General features: G+C 43.4%; 1 protein-coding gene across 5 annotated transcripts in view; it reads right to left on the bottom strand.

Moving 5' to 3' along the window:
* MAPKBP1 (mitogen-activated protein kinase binding protein 1) overlaps positions 1–13806 on the bottom strand; it is a 98706-nt gene that overhangs the window by 68168 nt on the left and 16732 nt on the right. For all 5 annotated transcript variants that reach the window (XM_088166990.1, XM_088166992.1, XM_088166993.1 and 2 more), the window contains exon 3: positions 1344–1435. In XM_088166990.1, coding sequence (XP_088023116.1) covers positions 1344–1435 — 92 coding nt within the window. The remainder of the gene's footprint in view (positions 1–1343; positions 1436–13806) is intronic.

Here is a 13806-nt window from a genome sequence, read left to right as displayed (position 1 = left end):
CTCCTTGCCAACTTCAAGTATGAACATATTCAGTGTCAGAAAAGATACACGGGAAGAGGCAAAACACCCCAGAATATATTTGCCTGGCTCCAAAGAGTTCAAGCATAACAGATGCTGTTGAACACTGATGTGAACCTCAAATTGTCTGCAGATTAACAGACTGTCCACTGACAGAAAAAGAGGCAATAGACAGAAATTAAAACATATTAAATTCAACTTGAGCACAAAAAAAAAAATTTAAAAAACTCTTTATTTTCATGCTTTTGTTTGTATTACTGTGAAAGTAGTCAACCACTGGAACATGGTGCCCCGAGATGGTGGCATCTCTGTCTCTGGAGATACTCAAAAGCAGTCTGGCCATAGTCCTGGGCACCCTGCTAGAGGGAACCCTGCTTGAGCACAAGGGTTGGACTACATGATCTCAAGAGGCTCCCCCAACCACAGCAATGCTGTGATTTGGTGGATGAGGATATCACCAGTACAGGCAAAAATTTCTAGCCAGTTTCACTGACTTCATCTCTCATTTTAGCCACAAACACAGAATCTTTAAATGATGTTAGCACATTTACTGTACCCTTGAAAACATACTCCTTGATGTGGAAGTTCTTGTCTTCTAATTCCAGCTTTCATGTTTTAAGAGTAAGTCCACGGAATACGACTTGGAGATAGTGCCCTTTGTATTCTCTTTTAGCTTGCTGACCAGGAGAACAAGCTCAAAGGAGAGCCAAACTCATACTGATTCCTGCATCACAGCAGACCTCTCCAGCCCTCACCCATGTCCCCATAGGTAGCTCTTTTGCTTTCCATCAGTCTCCTTCTGGATACTTCTGTTTAAACTTAGACTACAACTGACAGATATATTTCACTCCAAAGAACCCACAAATAAGCAGGTTCAGGCTGTAAGGCTGAAATCCTTCCTCACATTTGGCTGAGGATCATGGTAAGTCATAAATTGCAGGGCATCTACAAGAAGGCTTCTGTCAATTCATTGAAAGCATCATTTGCTCCATTAGGTATTTATTGGATTGAGAATCACACTGAGTTATGCTTATGTTCATCACACTACAGAACACAGTGAAAAGTCCACAAAATTTATTTAACTCCCAGCTTAGAGCAAGAGGAATGAGAGTAGTTCCATTGAAAGGGACCTCATTAAGATTTGATAATGCAATCCCTCCCCATTGCCAATTACACTAACAGTGCTGGGTCTCATCATTCTCTGGTGTTTAAAGAGCAGGAAATAGGCTTCCTACAGAGGATGATAGTGGAAACACCCTGAACCTTTATGTTAATGCATCAGTCCTGGTTTATTTTAGCTTTGAGAAATGTGGTCAGTGACTCACCCTGCTGGATAAGCAACGAGGCCAGTTCTGGGGTCGCAGGCCAATCCTCTGCCTCCTGACACAGTTATGCCCAACACCTTCTCCAAAGTCACCTAGAGCACACAAGAAAAAAAAAAAACAAACAGGAAGTACCATGAAATCTGAGTGCAGTTCAAATGAAGTACCATGAAATTTGAGTGCAGTTCAAATACACCCATGACACAGATGCTGATGATCTGGTTCACGCTGGTTCTCTGGTTCCTGGAAATCCACTGAGAAGCACCAGGCACAAAAGTAACCCCATTAAACTTTCAATACAGGCACAAGAAAATACTGCTAGGGTACACAGAAGAAGTTATTGACTCACTTATTACTTTCTCTATGCCAGAGCATTGCAAACAGAGAACTGTAAACAGCAGCTAGTACTGGTAAAAAGCTGGGATGCACATTCATTGACCACCAATTCACATCCTCCCAGTAAGAGCAACATACTCCAGAGCACAGCTCTTTCCTCAAAACTGTTTCCAGGTTGAGCCAGTCTCTTTGTTGCCTCCATCCAGTAGTAGGTGGTTCAGCCTGGTCCCAGCCTCATAGTCCTAGGAACTGAATAGTCAGTTTTTCTATGGTGCTTGAGTTGGAAATCACAACTAGTGGTCAAGGGCATCCCTTGCCAGGAGTCAGACAAAACATCATAAACATACACGAACCTGCTGCATACCAATGACCCTTGCAAGAGACGGGTATCTAAATGTCCCCACACTCCCCTCAGGGAAAGATCTCCACTATTTTTAGGAAAAGAAAAGAAATGCAACTGGGAAGAGCTACTAGGAAGACACAAAGGCCTCTGTGGCAAGAAGCTGACAAAAGCAAAAAAATAAACAAAATGGGAAGGACGGGTGACAAATGGACATGACACAGTGTTTCAGGGAACACTCCCTGGCAGAGAAAGCATCAGAATTCAGTGATTACCCCAAAGCAAAATGCTGCAGTGGGATTACACTGCACAAAATCTGGTTTGTGGCATGAAAGGACTCGATCTCTGAGCACAAACCAGTTCTCAGCCCTGGGGCTATTTTGACCGACACAAAATTATTCTCTTTTCCTTACATTTGCACAGCTTCATTTTATTTATTATATATTTGCTACATACATTCCTCCTCAGCATTGCTGTCTGTGCCAAACTCAAAGATTTTACTGGGTCAGAGTCTTCTGTTTTTAATTATCATCATCTAAGTTATATTTGGTTAAAGCCTTAGGGGCATGGACACAGCATAAGAAGTTACTATTGCAATAATTACTACTGACTTTAATAGCTGCCCTGAAGACGAACATCTTGCATTTATACTTGCATTTATACGGACGTGGAGCACAAAAGGCAGGGGCGGGGCAGGTTTCCCACGCCGCCCTGACCACACACCTTACCAGACCTGCGGAGTTTGGCTGCAGGGGAGACACCAGGACGAGCTGAGCTCATGGCTCAGGCTGCTAGGAAAGGGGCCAGGAGTAACCCCACACAGAGGAGCACCTTCATTCAGCAGGTAAAGCAGGGCTGAGGTGCCACCACTTAACATGAGCCATCCGTGCTCCCGGTGAGTTCAAATTTGCCCCGCCTTCAAACAGTGACATGGAAAGTGGAAGATTTCATATTCCAATCTCTGAAAAACCTTGGTCTTTTTTTTCCCCTCTTATTAATAATATACCACAGGTACTTAAAGACATTATGAGAAACCACCAAATTGTCCCCTTCCCTTGCAAATTGAGAATCTCTGAAACGTGTCTTTTACAAAACTGCACTAGATTTTTGTTAAGTAAGAGCATGCAATTAAAAATGCAGTTATGAATCCATCAATAAAGAAAGCAACTACTTTTGTTTCAACTTAATATTGGAACAAAAATGAAGGGACTGGGGAGAGGAGTGGGGAAGGCCAGGAGGATATCTACTCTTCCAGACTTGTTAACAATTTTCAAAACGCATGTGTTTTTAAAGCAGCTCAAAAATATACAGAAAGAACTCAATGCTTCTGCTGCTGAGATTCTGGCTAATATCAGCAGTTCCCAAACTAGGAGAGGCTTAAATTCCTACAGAAAATGCATTCTTGACAGCAAAGGAGGAAGTGGAAGAGACGTGTCATTCAAGTAGTTCCATCTAGATAAGTCACCAATTACTTGATGCTGTCAGCAAATATCAATTTAGCAATGCTGTGATTACCCTGCTCTGTGCAGGCTTTAGCTCAGTCTGGCTGTAATTGCCACTATCCTAAAAGGCACTGCTTGACCTTGGCTATGCAGATATTCAGCAGCAATTCAGCAACCCACTTTCACCAACAGGTATGTTTTTGCTCTGCAAGGACATTTGTTGAGCCTCTCAGTGTGCAGTCTTACACCACAGCTGAGCTGATCTTACAGCAGCCTGTCTTGGAGGGGACAGTTTCTTCCTCCCTCATCCTACTCAACCCAGTGATACCCCCTACCATTTCCCTCACTCCAGACAGCCCTGGCATGATAATCACCTGCCCACAAAGCCAAATCAGCAGAAAACCATGTTCTACTTTTTATTTTCTGTTTGTTTTCTGTTTGCCAGCCTGGAGAAAACCACAGGAAAACCAAATTCTGGTTAAAAAAAACAAAAACCAACAAAACAAACAAACAAACCCACCTTTCCCTGGCAACTAGATCAATCTAACTGTGCATCCAAAGCCCAGTCTGACCCCTCGAAGTCTAAAAGAAGATAAACCAAACAGGAGCACTGATTTGACACTCTCACCTCACCAATACCAAAATGTCACCCTTACTCCAGCCTCCTCTTTCTCTAAAGTCAGTGGAGGTCCCCTGCTGCTCTGCCAAGAGACTTTTTGTGGCAGTGCTAGGATGTGGGAAGTCTACCTTTTTCCTATGGTCAGCACACAGTTTGACATAAAAGGAGCAGCTCAGTTTTCCAGTCTAATTATTTTATTGCCAGTAAGTATCTTCTGGCCTCCATCAGACCATTTGTTCCTTTAGAAAAAGGCAACTGGCAAGGCTACACCTCTGATATTGACAGACCAAGTGCCACAGAAATAGCTGCCTGTCTCTAGACTAAAGATTCAGGACTAACTTTCTGAAAAAGGCCTCCTTCTTTTGCTCCCAGTCTTAACTTCAAAAACTTTGTAGTGTAAAGAGCTTGAAGGGCAAACTCACAAAGCCTATCCAAAGGCAGCCCCTCCACTTGATAATACTTGAGTATTAAAACCAACTTGCATTGAAAAGGAGTGCATATAAATTTAAAATGTGATTTTATGAGACTTGAGCTCCACTTCCACCAACCTGCCCATAATACACCACAGCTTTTTCCCCACGACCAGCTTCCAGACTAGGTGATATAGGGGCAAGAGATAGTCCCTTTGTAACAAAACTTGAGAATGAAAAGCATTTCCGAGAGAAAAACAGTAGGTAACAACACTATTAACTGGATTTTTCTCAATTTGCCAGCTAAAACAAATTAATTCTTAATATAGTTAATTAGGGCAAAAACACATCAACTTTAACTTCCTAATCTGGAATTCGTCAGCAAAGGGCAGATTGGTCGATACAGGTCTGCCATTATCCCACTTCTGGAGTAATCACTTCCTCCTGTGGTAAGGGCAGTCTCCCAGTCCTACACAGCCATAAACACTGCCATTCATACGAATCTCCCAAGTAGTACCTCAGCATATCCCAGTCAGAAATACATTATTTTGCACACCTTCCCAAGTCTGATCTGAGCTAACCACAGAACCTAGAGAGTTTCCCTGCAGATCTGAGACACTGTTCATCACCAATAGCTCCTGTGTTTGCCCAGTTTGCATCCTACAGTTGTCAGACATGTCACTGCTTGCTCAGGCCTTCACAGGCAACTAATGGGTCACCTCAACACCCTCATCCAAACCTGGAAACAACTGCAAGATTAAACCTGTCATTTGTACCTAAATTAGAGGCAGGAGAGGAGGCTGACAAGCTGCATTTGTTACTTCATCTTGAAGCTTCTATTAATAGCATTTGGCACTTTCAGCCAAGGTTCTCTGTGTGACTTGCAAGAGGTATTGAATTGATCCACACACAAAACACTTCTGCAGCTCATTTTGCACTGCCACTTTGCTATCTGGAACCATGCCATCTCCATTCTTTTAAGATCAATTTTTACTCAAATTTCGAGGCTCTATATACACTCTTAGACACCAAAACCTATGCAGCTAACACCTGTCTTGCAAAATCTGATATTCCACCATTTTACAAGCTTAAATCTAAATTCGGTTACTTGGAACTGCACAAATGTGTGTAAAGACATTTTTGTGCCTAAGCAGATCCCTTACCCTGTTCCTTCCACATCAAATCCCAACTCCATCAGATAGGTAGGACCAAACCAGCAGAGTCCTGAATTGCAGTACTCAAGGTACCAACAGGTATTCATGGCAGCTGGGCATGTCTGAGAGCAGTCCTTGCTTCCATCAGGCACAGTCCCATACAGCACGTGGGGAAAGCCCATGCCTGGGGGAAGAAGCCATGCCATCTCTGCCTTCCTGCTGAGATGCACATAATCCTTTCAGGAAGACTTGATCTAAACAGTCCCAGCCAGCCTCGTATGGCTTTTCAGAAAACTCGATGTCTGACCAGCTGCACCCAGGTCTCAGAGTGAGTTTTGTATGTGCGTGAGCTCTTTCTGTTGTTTTGAGGAAGTTATCACAAACAATTGCTTCCATATGCTATAAGGACAACACAGAAATCCTTGAAGGATCAGCCCAATTTCACCCCCCTGCAAACACTTTCCTCTTTCCTATCATTTGCATTCCTTTGGGACCATCTACACTTGCAAAGCCACATGGAAGTACGGGAGACAAACACTGTGGCCTGCACATGGAGCCAGGACTCTGTTAGAAAGCAGTAGTAAACACACCCAGCACAGCAATAATTTCCACCAGAACGGGTGCCAAAAGGGACAACCTCATCACACTGACAGTCCTGCCTGACCTGTCTCAGGCACTCTGCCTACAGCTGCACTGTTTCACTACTGAACCTCTGCTGCTGGGTAGGAGCTCCTGCATCTGTACCTGTTTGCACACCAGCAGATTTCTGTAGTCTGTCTTCATCTTAAAACAAAGAGGGGAAAAGACATTTTCAAGAGAAAACCATCTTTAGGCACCAGGCATTCCTCAAAGAGTTTTGACTGTAGGCTGAATAATAGCCTGCTGCCACTCACCCCACCATTCTCCCCAGACCAGCAAAAGACTAAGCAGGAGTTCAACAGTACTTCAGCTCCTCATCTCCACATTCATATGCCAAAGAAATTAGAGTTTTCTGACTTCTTTATCTCGCCTCCTACCTTCTTATGCTATCTTCATTCTCTTTTGGGCCCAAAGTCTCATCGTTCACAACAAGCACAATTTATTTAAGCAGGGAAAAAAAAAAGCAAAGAATTTGAGAGTATTTGTGCTGCTCTCCAGTGCTCAAAATGACAACCAAGGGGAGAAAACTGATGTTACTGTACAGGGCTGCCCACATGCCCCAGCACCCACAGCATTAGGCAGGAGGCTACAGCCTGAGAAAGCCATGTCCAGCAAGCAGACATGTCTGTTCCAGACTTCACAAGATTGGCCACCTTGGATCAGAGACCAATATCTAGCTCTGGTTTCTTTTTCCATTTGCAGCAAAAAGCAAAGGAGGAAAGTCAGGAAGAATGGTATAAAGAAACGTATGGATAAAGTTTAAATCAAGGAAAACAAGTTTGATTCTTTCTCACCTCCTGTCAGTCTTCCAGTCTCAAAATAATCTCCATTTTTAACTTTCAGTAGAATTCTCTACCATGAGCTTATCCACTCTGTCTATAAAACCTTAGCATTCACCACATCTTTTGGCAAGGAACTACACCAGTCTGGTATATTGCAAGATGAATAATCTTTCATTATTTGTTTTAAACCTCACTTCTAATAGTTTTATTTGATGTGCCTCAATCTTTGTGCAGGAAGAGACAGTGAACAGTCAGTCCCTATCTACCCTTTAGGTGGTTCATGATTTTGTGAGGAGCTATACTATCACTCCAAGTCATCTGTGTTCCAAGTACAAGAGTATTCTCAAAGTCACTTTATGGCTCTCCTGAAAGGAATTTCATATTCTTTATCAGTTCTTCTGCGAAGCCCCTTCCATGTCCCCTACATTCTTCCTGAGATGAAGGGGAAACACCACATGTGAGACCACATGCAGCTTTCCAGACACATCCACAGCAAGTGTTTACAGAGCAGAGTAATATAGTCTTCCATTTTTTTCCATTTGTTTTCCATTTTTCCGCATTAATACCTTACTCTCAGCCTGCCTTTCTGACATTTAAGATCATTTACAGAGAGCAACAAAGGTCACCCTGCTCAACAAAGTCACAGATAAGAACTGCTGCTGCTTTGCATTTGGAAATTTACCCCTCATTCTGTCCTGTCTGCTCCCCTATGGAATGGGAAATCCTATTCTTGAATTAATAGTTTGATTTTAACGTGCCCCTTTCTTTCCATGCTGTTGTGAGCATTTATGATCAAGAGCATCCTCAGAGAGAGTTCTTGCAGCACAGCTATTCCAATCTACTCCAGAAGGGCTACTTCAGTAAATGTCCACAAGCAGGCAAGTTCAATTTTAAAAGCCTTCCCATGGGCCTATGTATAATACAATTAACAATCTAATCCATTTAATTAAGCAGTGGCATCGAGTCAGCATGACAAGACAGCATCCATCAGAGTTCATCTACCGTCCACTGCACAATGTGCCTGCCCTCATCCCTCTCTCCTGCTTGAAAGGAGGCATATTAATAATGCATGTGCAAAGGCATGTGCTCCTGAAAAAGCAAAGGATGCAGAAATCCCTGAGATACAGGGCCCACGAGGGTTACTTTGAAAAGCCTTCCCTAGCACATCAAGTAACTAAGTAACAATATTGCACGGGGAAGTGGCTACATAATCATCTGTTCTTTTGCCTTAAAAAAAAAAAAAAATTAAAAAAAGCCTTTACTGGTAGACTTGAGACCCCAATGCTCTTAAGTCCAGTACACTGGCCCGAGTTTCAGAACAGCACCATGGTTTGCACGTCTGTCTCTGCACTGCTCCCAGAGTTTTCAGCACCTTTGCATGCACTCCAACGTGTTTTACATGCTGCTTCACAGCAAAGTAAGTCATATCAATGCACTCTGGCATCCAATACGTGAAAATGCTGAAAATGTAGCTGTACATTGTCAGCGTCAGCATTTAAGAAATAGCTGTCTATCTTACATAAGTGAAATTTGATACAGAGAGCCAAATCTCACAGCTGGTCCTGTTCGTACATCTCTGCTGCTGCCCCCAAGCCCCACCGCTAAAAAACACGTCCCACCTCCAGGGAGCAGTGCACACGTTGTAGGCACTAATCCATCGTCTGAACACACTGTCTGATGTCCCGTTACTGCTGCAGAAAAACAAAGGCTTGAAGTTTTACATTTAGTTCTGCTGAGCTTTGTTTGGCACATAAAACACAGAGCACTAATTACAGTATACTGTTCTACTTAAGGGGCTGTCAGCATTTCCACTGCAAAGCCTTCATTTCAGGGCTTTATAACACAGCTGTGAAATATTCATTTTGCACTTCAGCTTAACATGCAAAGGTCTGGCTTTGGACCAGGTTCTCCTGTCTGATTTTTTTGGGCGGAGGGAGGGGGGGAGTTCAGGTTTTTATTGTTGGTCTGGCAGGCGAAGGGCTGAAGATGGGTGGGTGGAATTAAATGCAGGAGGTATTTGACTTTCAAAAGCACACAAACAACAGAACGACTCAGCTCCATAGCTGGTTTCTGCTCCTCACCTGCCCAATGTGTTCCCCTGCTTTTGTATATTCATATAGAATATGCACTTTCAAATTTCTTTTACATATAAATATTTTTATAAGTTTTTAAAGAGGTTTTCCTATTCTCTCCCTCTTCTCCAGCCAGTCTTTCTTCCCTCAGCAACCAGTACTAGGAAAGAGTAATGTCTTGACAAGCCCGCAGACTGAAAATATTCCACCTGCAAAAGGCAAGAGTAGCAAGCCAAGCTCCAGCACAGAATCCATTCAGGAGGTCTCTGGCTGACAGAGCAGTCTCCATTTCTCTTCACTGTAAGCCTCCTAAGCCTTGCTCACAGCCACCATTGCATGCTCACACCCACTGCCCAATTGACTCTCCAGGAACTACTGCAAGAGCATAAAATTGGTCTCATGTAATCCACTACACAGATATGTTCTGACATTTAAGGTGTTTCCAGCCAATGCCCATTTAAAGCAGTATTCACTGGAAAAAGGATTCAGAGCTATGAGCAAGCCCTCACAATTAATGAATTAAAATAAATAAAGTGGAAGAGGAAAAAAAAACCGTAAAGCAAAACAAAACAGAAAAACACCTGACCAGAACATCATAGTATGACACAAGCAGTTGCCAACTCTATGCAATTTGATTTCAAGATAATCACTTTAAGAACATCAGGGAGCAATCTCCCACAACATAAGTTATGAATGGCACTCCTTGGCACAAGAGTGGCAAGAGCAGAAACTGACTCGCTGAAAGGTTTTGAACCACTGAATTATGGGAAGCATTACATTACATTTGTAAACCTGCAAAAACGCAGAGGTGGGATGGGGGTATTCCAATGGAAGTGCTGATCCTCAGCTCTAATGGCTCTGCCAGGTGGATTCCACAGGGGTTGTAACAGGGGTGTGTACACATTTATTAAAAATTATCCAGACAGTTGGAAAAACAGAACAAATCGGGGATGAAGGTGGGAGAAACTGAACACAAGCAACCCAGGGTCCCCCCAGGCTGTACTTTCACAGTGTGCATGCATTTGTCCATCTCTGCACAGAGCCTCTCTTGCCTGCTTTCCCCTCCTGGCCTCCCCACCGTGCTGGCCGCTTTCAGTCCAATTCCAGCTGTCAGGGCTGCATTCCTGACCCACCAGCCCCAGCTGTCAGGGGCTACGTGCTGAATCTGCACTCTGCCTTCTTCTTCATGCACCTGAAGAAAGGCAGTCCCAGGCAGGCCATAAATACCATTGCACAGCCCCAGGGACTGGGTGGGAGGCTATTAAAAGCACCTCTAACAGCACCCATAGTGAGGGAGCTTAGAGCTGGCAGCAGAACACACCTGCAAGCGCTCCTGCAGCCTGCAAACAGGACATGTAGAGGGTTAATTCCCTACCAGCTTCTACAGCACAACCTAGCTATCATTCAATAATCTTATGTTTCTATATTTAACACCAGCCTGGATCACGAATTTTTTCTTCCCCGCCCCACACTAAGTTCAATTTCTTCCTAAATACTGCAGGGATGAGGAGAGGTCCATGTAACCATACCACCTCTGGCTAAAGGCATGACAAGCAGCAGTTTCTCCTCCTTCTACCATTCAGTCATCATTCTCACCGTAAAAGCAACACCAAATCAGACTCTCATGAGATTTCACAAAACTTTCAGAAAATCTGAGCTTCAGAGATAAAAATCACGTTGAACGGACAGGGGAAAAGTGTGTGCAAATTGTCCACCATTGTCAGTGTTGTCATGATGCTATTTTGACTTTGATGTGGGAAATTCTTTTTTGTTAATGCAAGCAAAGTTTGTGAAGACTATGTGATGAATGCATGAAATGAATGTAAAAAGAAAAAGTGACATCAAACAGGTTACAGGTATTCCTGTACATGAAGAGTCAACCCTGATTTGTTCCAGACTAAGCATCTGCACACAGAGTCAATTGGACCAGCTTCACAGGCAGTAAGCTCCATGGAACACAACAGAGACACCTCTGCGTGGGCAGGCTTCAAAGAAGCCCTTCCTTGAGCTCTTGGGACCTGGAATTCTGCACGATCACTCCTTCACAAGAACCAGATTTTTCCACTTTGCAAGTGTGCATTACTTTTTCATAAGGAAAGAGAGCAGACAAGATACCAGACTTTACATAGGGTATGCTTTTGCCCTCTAACATAGGCAATTTGTCCAGTGATTTTTTTTTTCTTTGTATAAGAAGATGAAACCAATTCACCTTTCCCTGCATCAAGAACTACCTATACAAGCTTTAGGTACAAATGCAAACTTGCAATACTCCCCTAATCTGTACCAACAGTGGAAATCAGTGGAAGCAACTTCTGACTTTTTGGCAGTCTTACATATTGGTGTCCTCCAAATCCATGCACAGGAGCCTGAATATAGGCAAAGAAAGTGCTTCAGTGAGAAGAAACCGCAAAAAAAATAAAAGAAAAAAAAAAAAAGCTAATATAGCTCCCTTGGGAAGAGTTTCAGTTACTCATATAAGGGTTTGAAATCAAGCAGGAACAAACGGTTCTCTCAGCGTAAGGGTCACTGTTCATCATCATTAATCATCACTTCCCAGATAGGAAAGGCTCCTTCCCTCTGTTTTGCCCAGGCTTTAGCACTCACGAGAAGCAAGAGACAAGAAAAAGGAAAAGAGCCAAACAGGAATGTGGGCATAGGCTTGCAAGGCTACTCCTTCTGTGGTTCTGCTGAAGTTCCTCCTCTTGGTCCCAACCCTGAGCTGAGCCTGCTCCTAAAATGCAAACAGGCAATGGTTAAAAGTCCACAGCTTCTCGGGAATACACTCCAAGGAAACCGTGGCAGCACCACATAATTCTTGACTCTGAAGCAGTCAAACACAGGGGCCATAACACAGCACTTCTAACACTGATACCGTCATGGCAAGGAGCTCCCTCCTAAATCACCTCCTGCTGAACTCTATAAACAACACATACATTCAAACTAAACTTGGACACGGGGAAGACAGACTGAAAGAGAGGGAGCAGAAAGCCTTCCCCACAGTCAACCCTGCTGAGGGGAACCACAGAAGGAAAGCCACATCTCAGCACTTCAAGAGAAGCATCATGTTACAATCTCCTTCCCCTTAATTTCTTCTCTGGGGCTTATTTTTGGTATAAACGGATCTGTGAACTGTTTGACAAGGCTTGGGGGGGAACCTAGTGGTTCATCTTGAGTCCAAGAGTAGAAACACACAAAGCTATGCAGGATGAAGAAAACCCTTTTGATCAGCCTGCCTGAGGCAACACACATAATTCATTTATTATTTCTTTATTCACCCATGACCCCATGCCAAATCAATTAATTTTTATCCTTCACCAGTGATTTACATAGTCATTCTGCTCTAAAAGTCTTCGACTGCCAGATCTCATCCCTACCTACCAACCTCACATTGCCAAGAAGGCAACTATGCTTTCTGGAGAAGGGTACAGCTGTAGGAAGTCTTAGAGACTGTAAGTAATATCTTAAAGAGACTCTCTCTATGTAAAAGCCCTACCTTTTCATGCCCAGATTCCTCACATAGAGCAGGTATCTGTCCCTGCCATAGGAGGTCCAAGAGCTCACCTCTCCTGTCACCTGAAAGATCTTGACTCTAACACCTGAATGGCTCCAGGACAAGACACCTCGTCTTCCCATGTATGCATGTCCCTAAGATTTCAGTGATGTTATAGGGGAAAGCACATACATTCATCTTCAGCGAATGAGAAAATGGCTTTGTTGTAAGCAGATTTAAATTATGTTTAAAAATTACGTATCAGCAATTTAAAAGATGCTAAGATGGGAATAAATACAACAGGAAGGATGGAGTAAGTGCAAAGCATTTATCACACAGACAATATTCCTATGGAAGAGGCAAGAGGTAAAGAGATTAGTGTTCCATGTCTCCATAAACATTGTCTGAACCATTTATTATTTGTTCCACAGTACTTGCAAGAAGTCCCAACAAACACGAAGCCCTGCTGTACTTACAGCAGGCAGCAACATGTACTCTCACACAGCTGGCAACCTACAACCAAGTATAAGAGGACTAGGTGGCAATACCACACAAACACTGAGGTTAAATGTCTTGAACATGCAACAAATTAGTAAAAGAACTGGGAATAATCTCACTCCCTCCCAAATTTCAGCAGCAATCTACTGCATAGACCATGCTGCACCACTGCTGTACCCCACACCTACCTGAGGCCAGGGACAGTATTTCTAAAAAAATGCTTAAAAATTAATCAAAAGACAGCATGAGAGATTTCTTTATTTTGTCCAAGTCAACCAGTATATACAGAAGGAGACATTCAAGCTTCCCACCCACCCCCTGCCAACACTCGTTGCCAAGCTCAGGCAATCCCTTCCTGCACTCTTCCCTGTCCTCTGCCCCAAATAAGCCTCTTACAGAATAGACTTCATCAGCATCTTGCCCTGCATGCATCCTGGAATTAAGAAGCTCTTCACATCTGTCCATCAACATGCATATTGAGCACCCCAGAGATTTGTCCTGTCAGCCAGAAAGGAGACCACATCCCCCAGGGGAATCGATACATAGCAACATTGGCCAAGGATTGAGAAAGCAAACTGGAGAACAGCACAAACACTGACTTCCATCTCCTCAACAACCCTGCTGCCACTTCCCTCCTGTTCCAGTGCAGAGGAAAGCCCTTCACCTGTAGCACAGTGTCCCTGT

The sequence above is a fragment of the Sturnus vulgaris genome, chromosome 6 (assembly GCF_052056855.1).
Source record: "Sturnus vulgaris isolate bStuVul1 chromosome 6, bStuVul1.hap1, whole genome shotgun sequence".
Classification (NCBI taxonomy): Eukaryota; Metazoa; Chordata; class Aves; order Passeriformes; family Sturnidae; genus Sturnus; species Sturnus vulgaris.
This window is presented reverse-complemented; position numbering and strand designations above follow the sequence as displayed.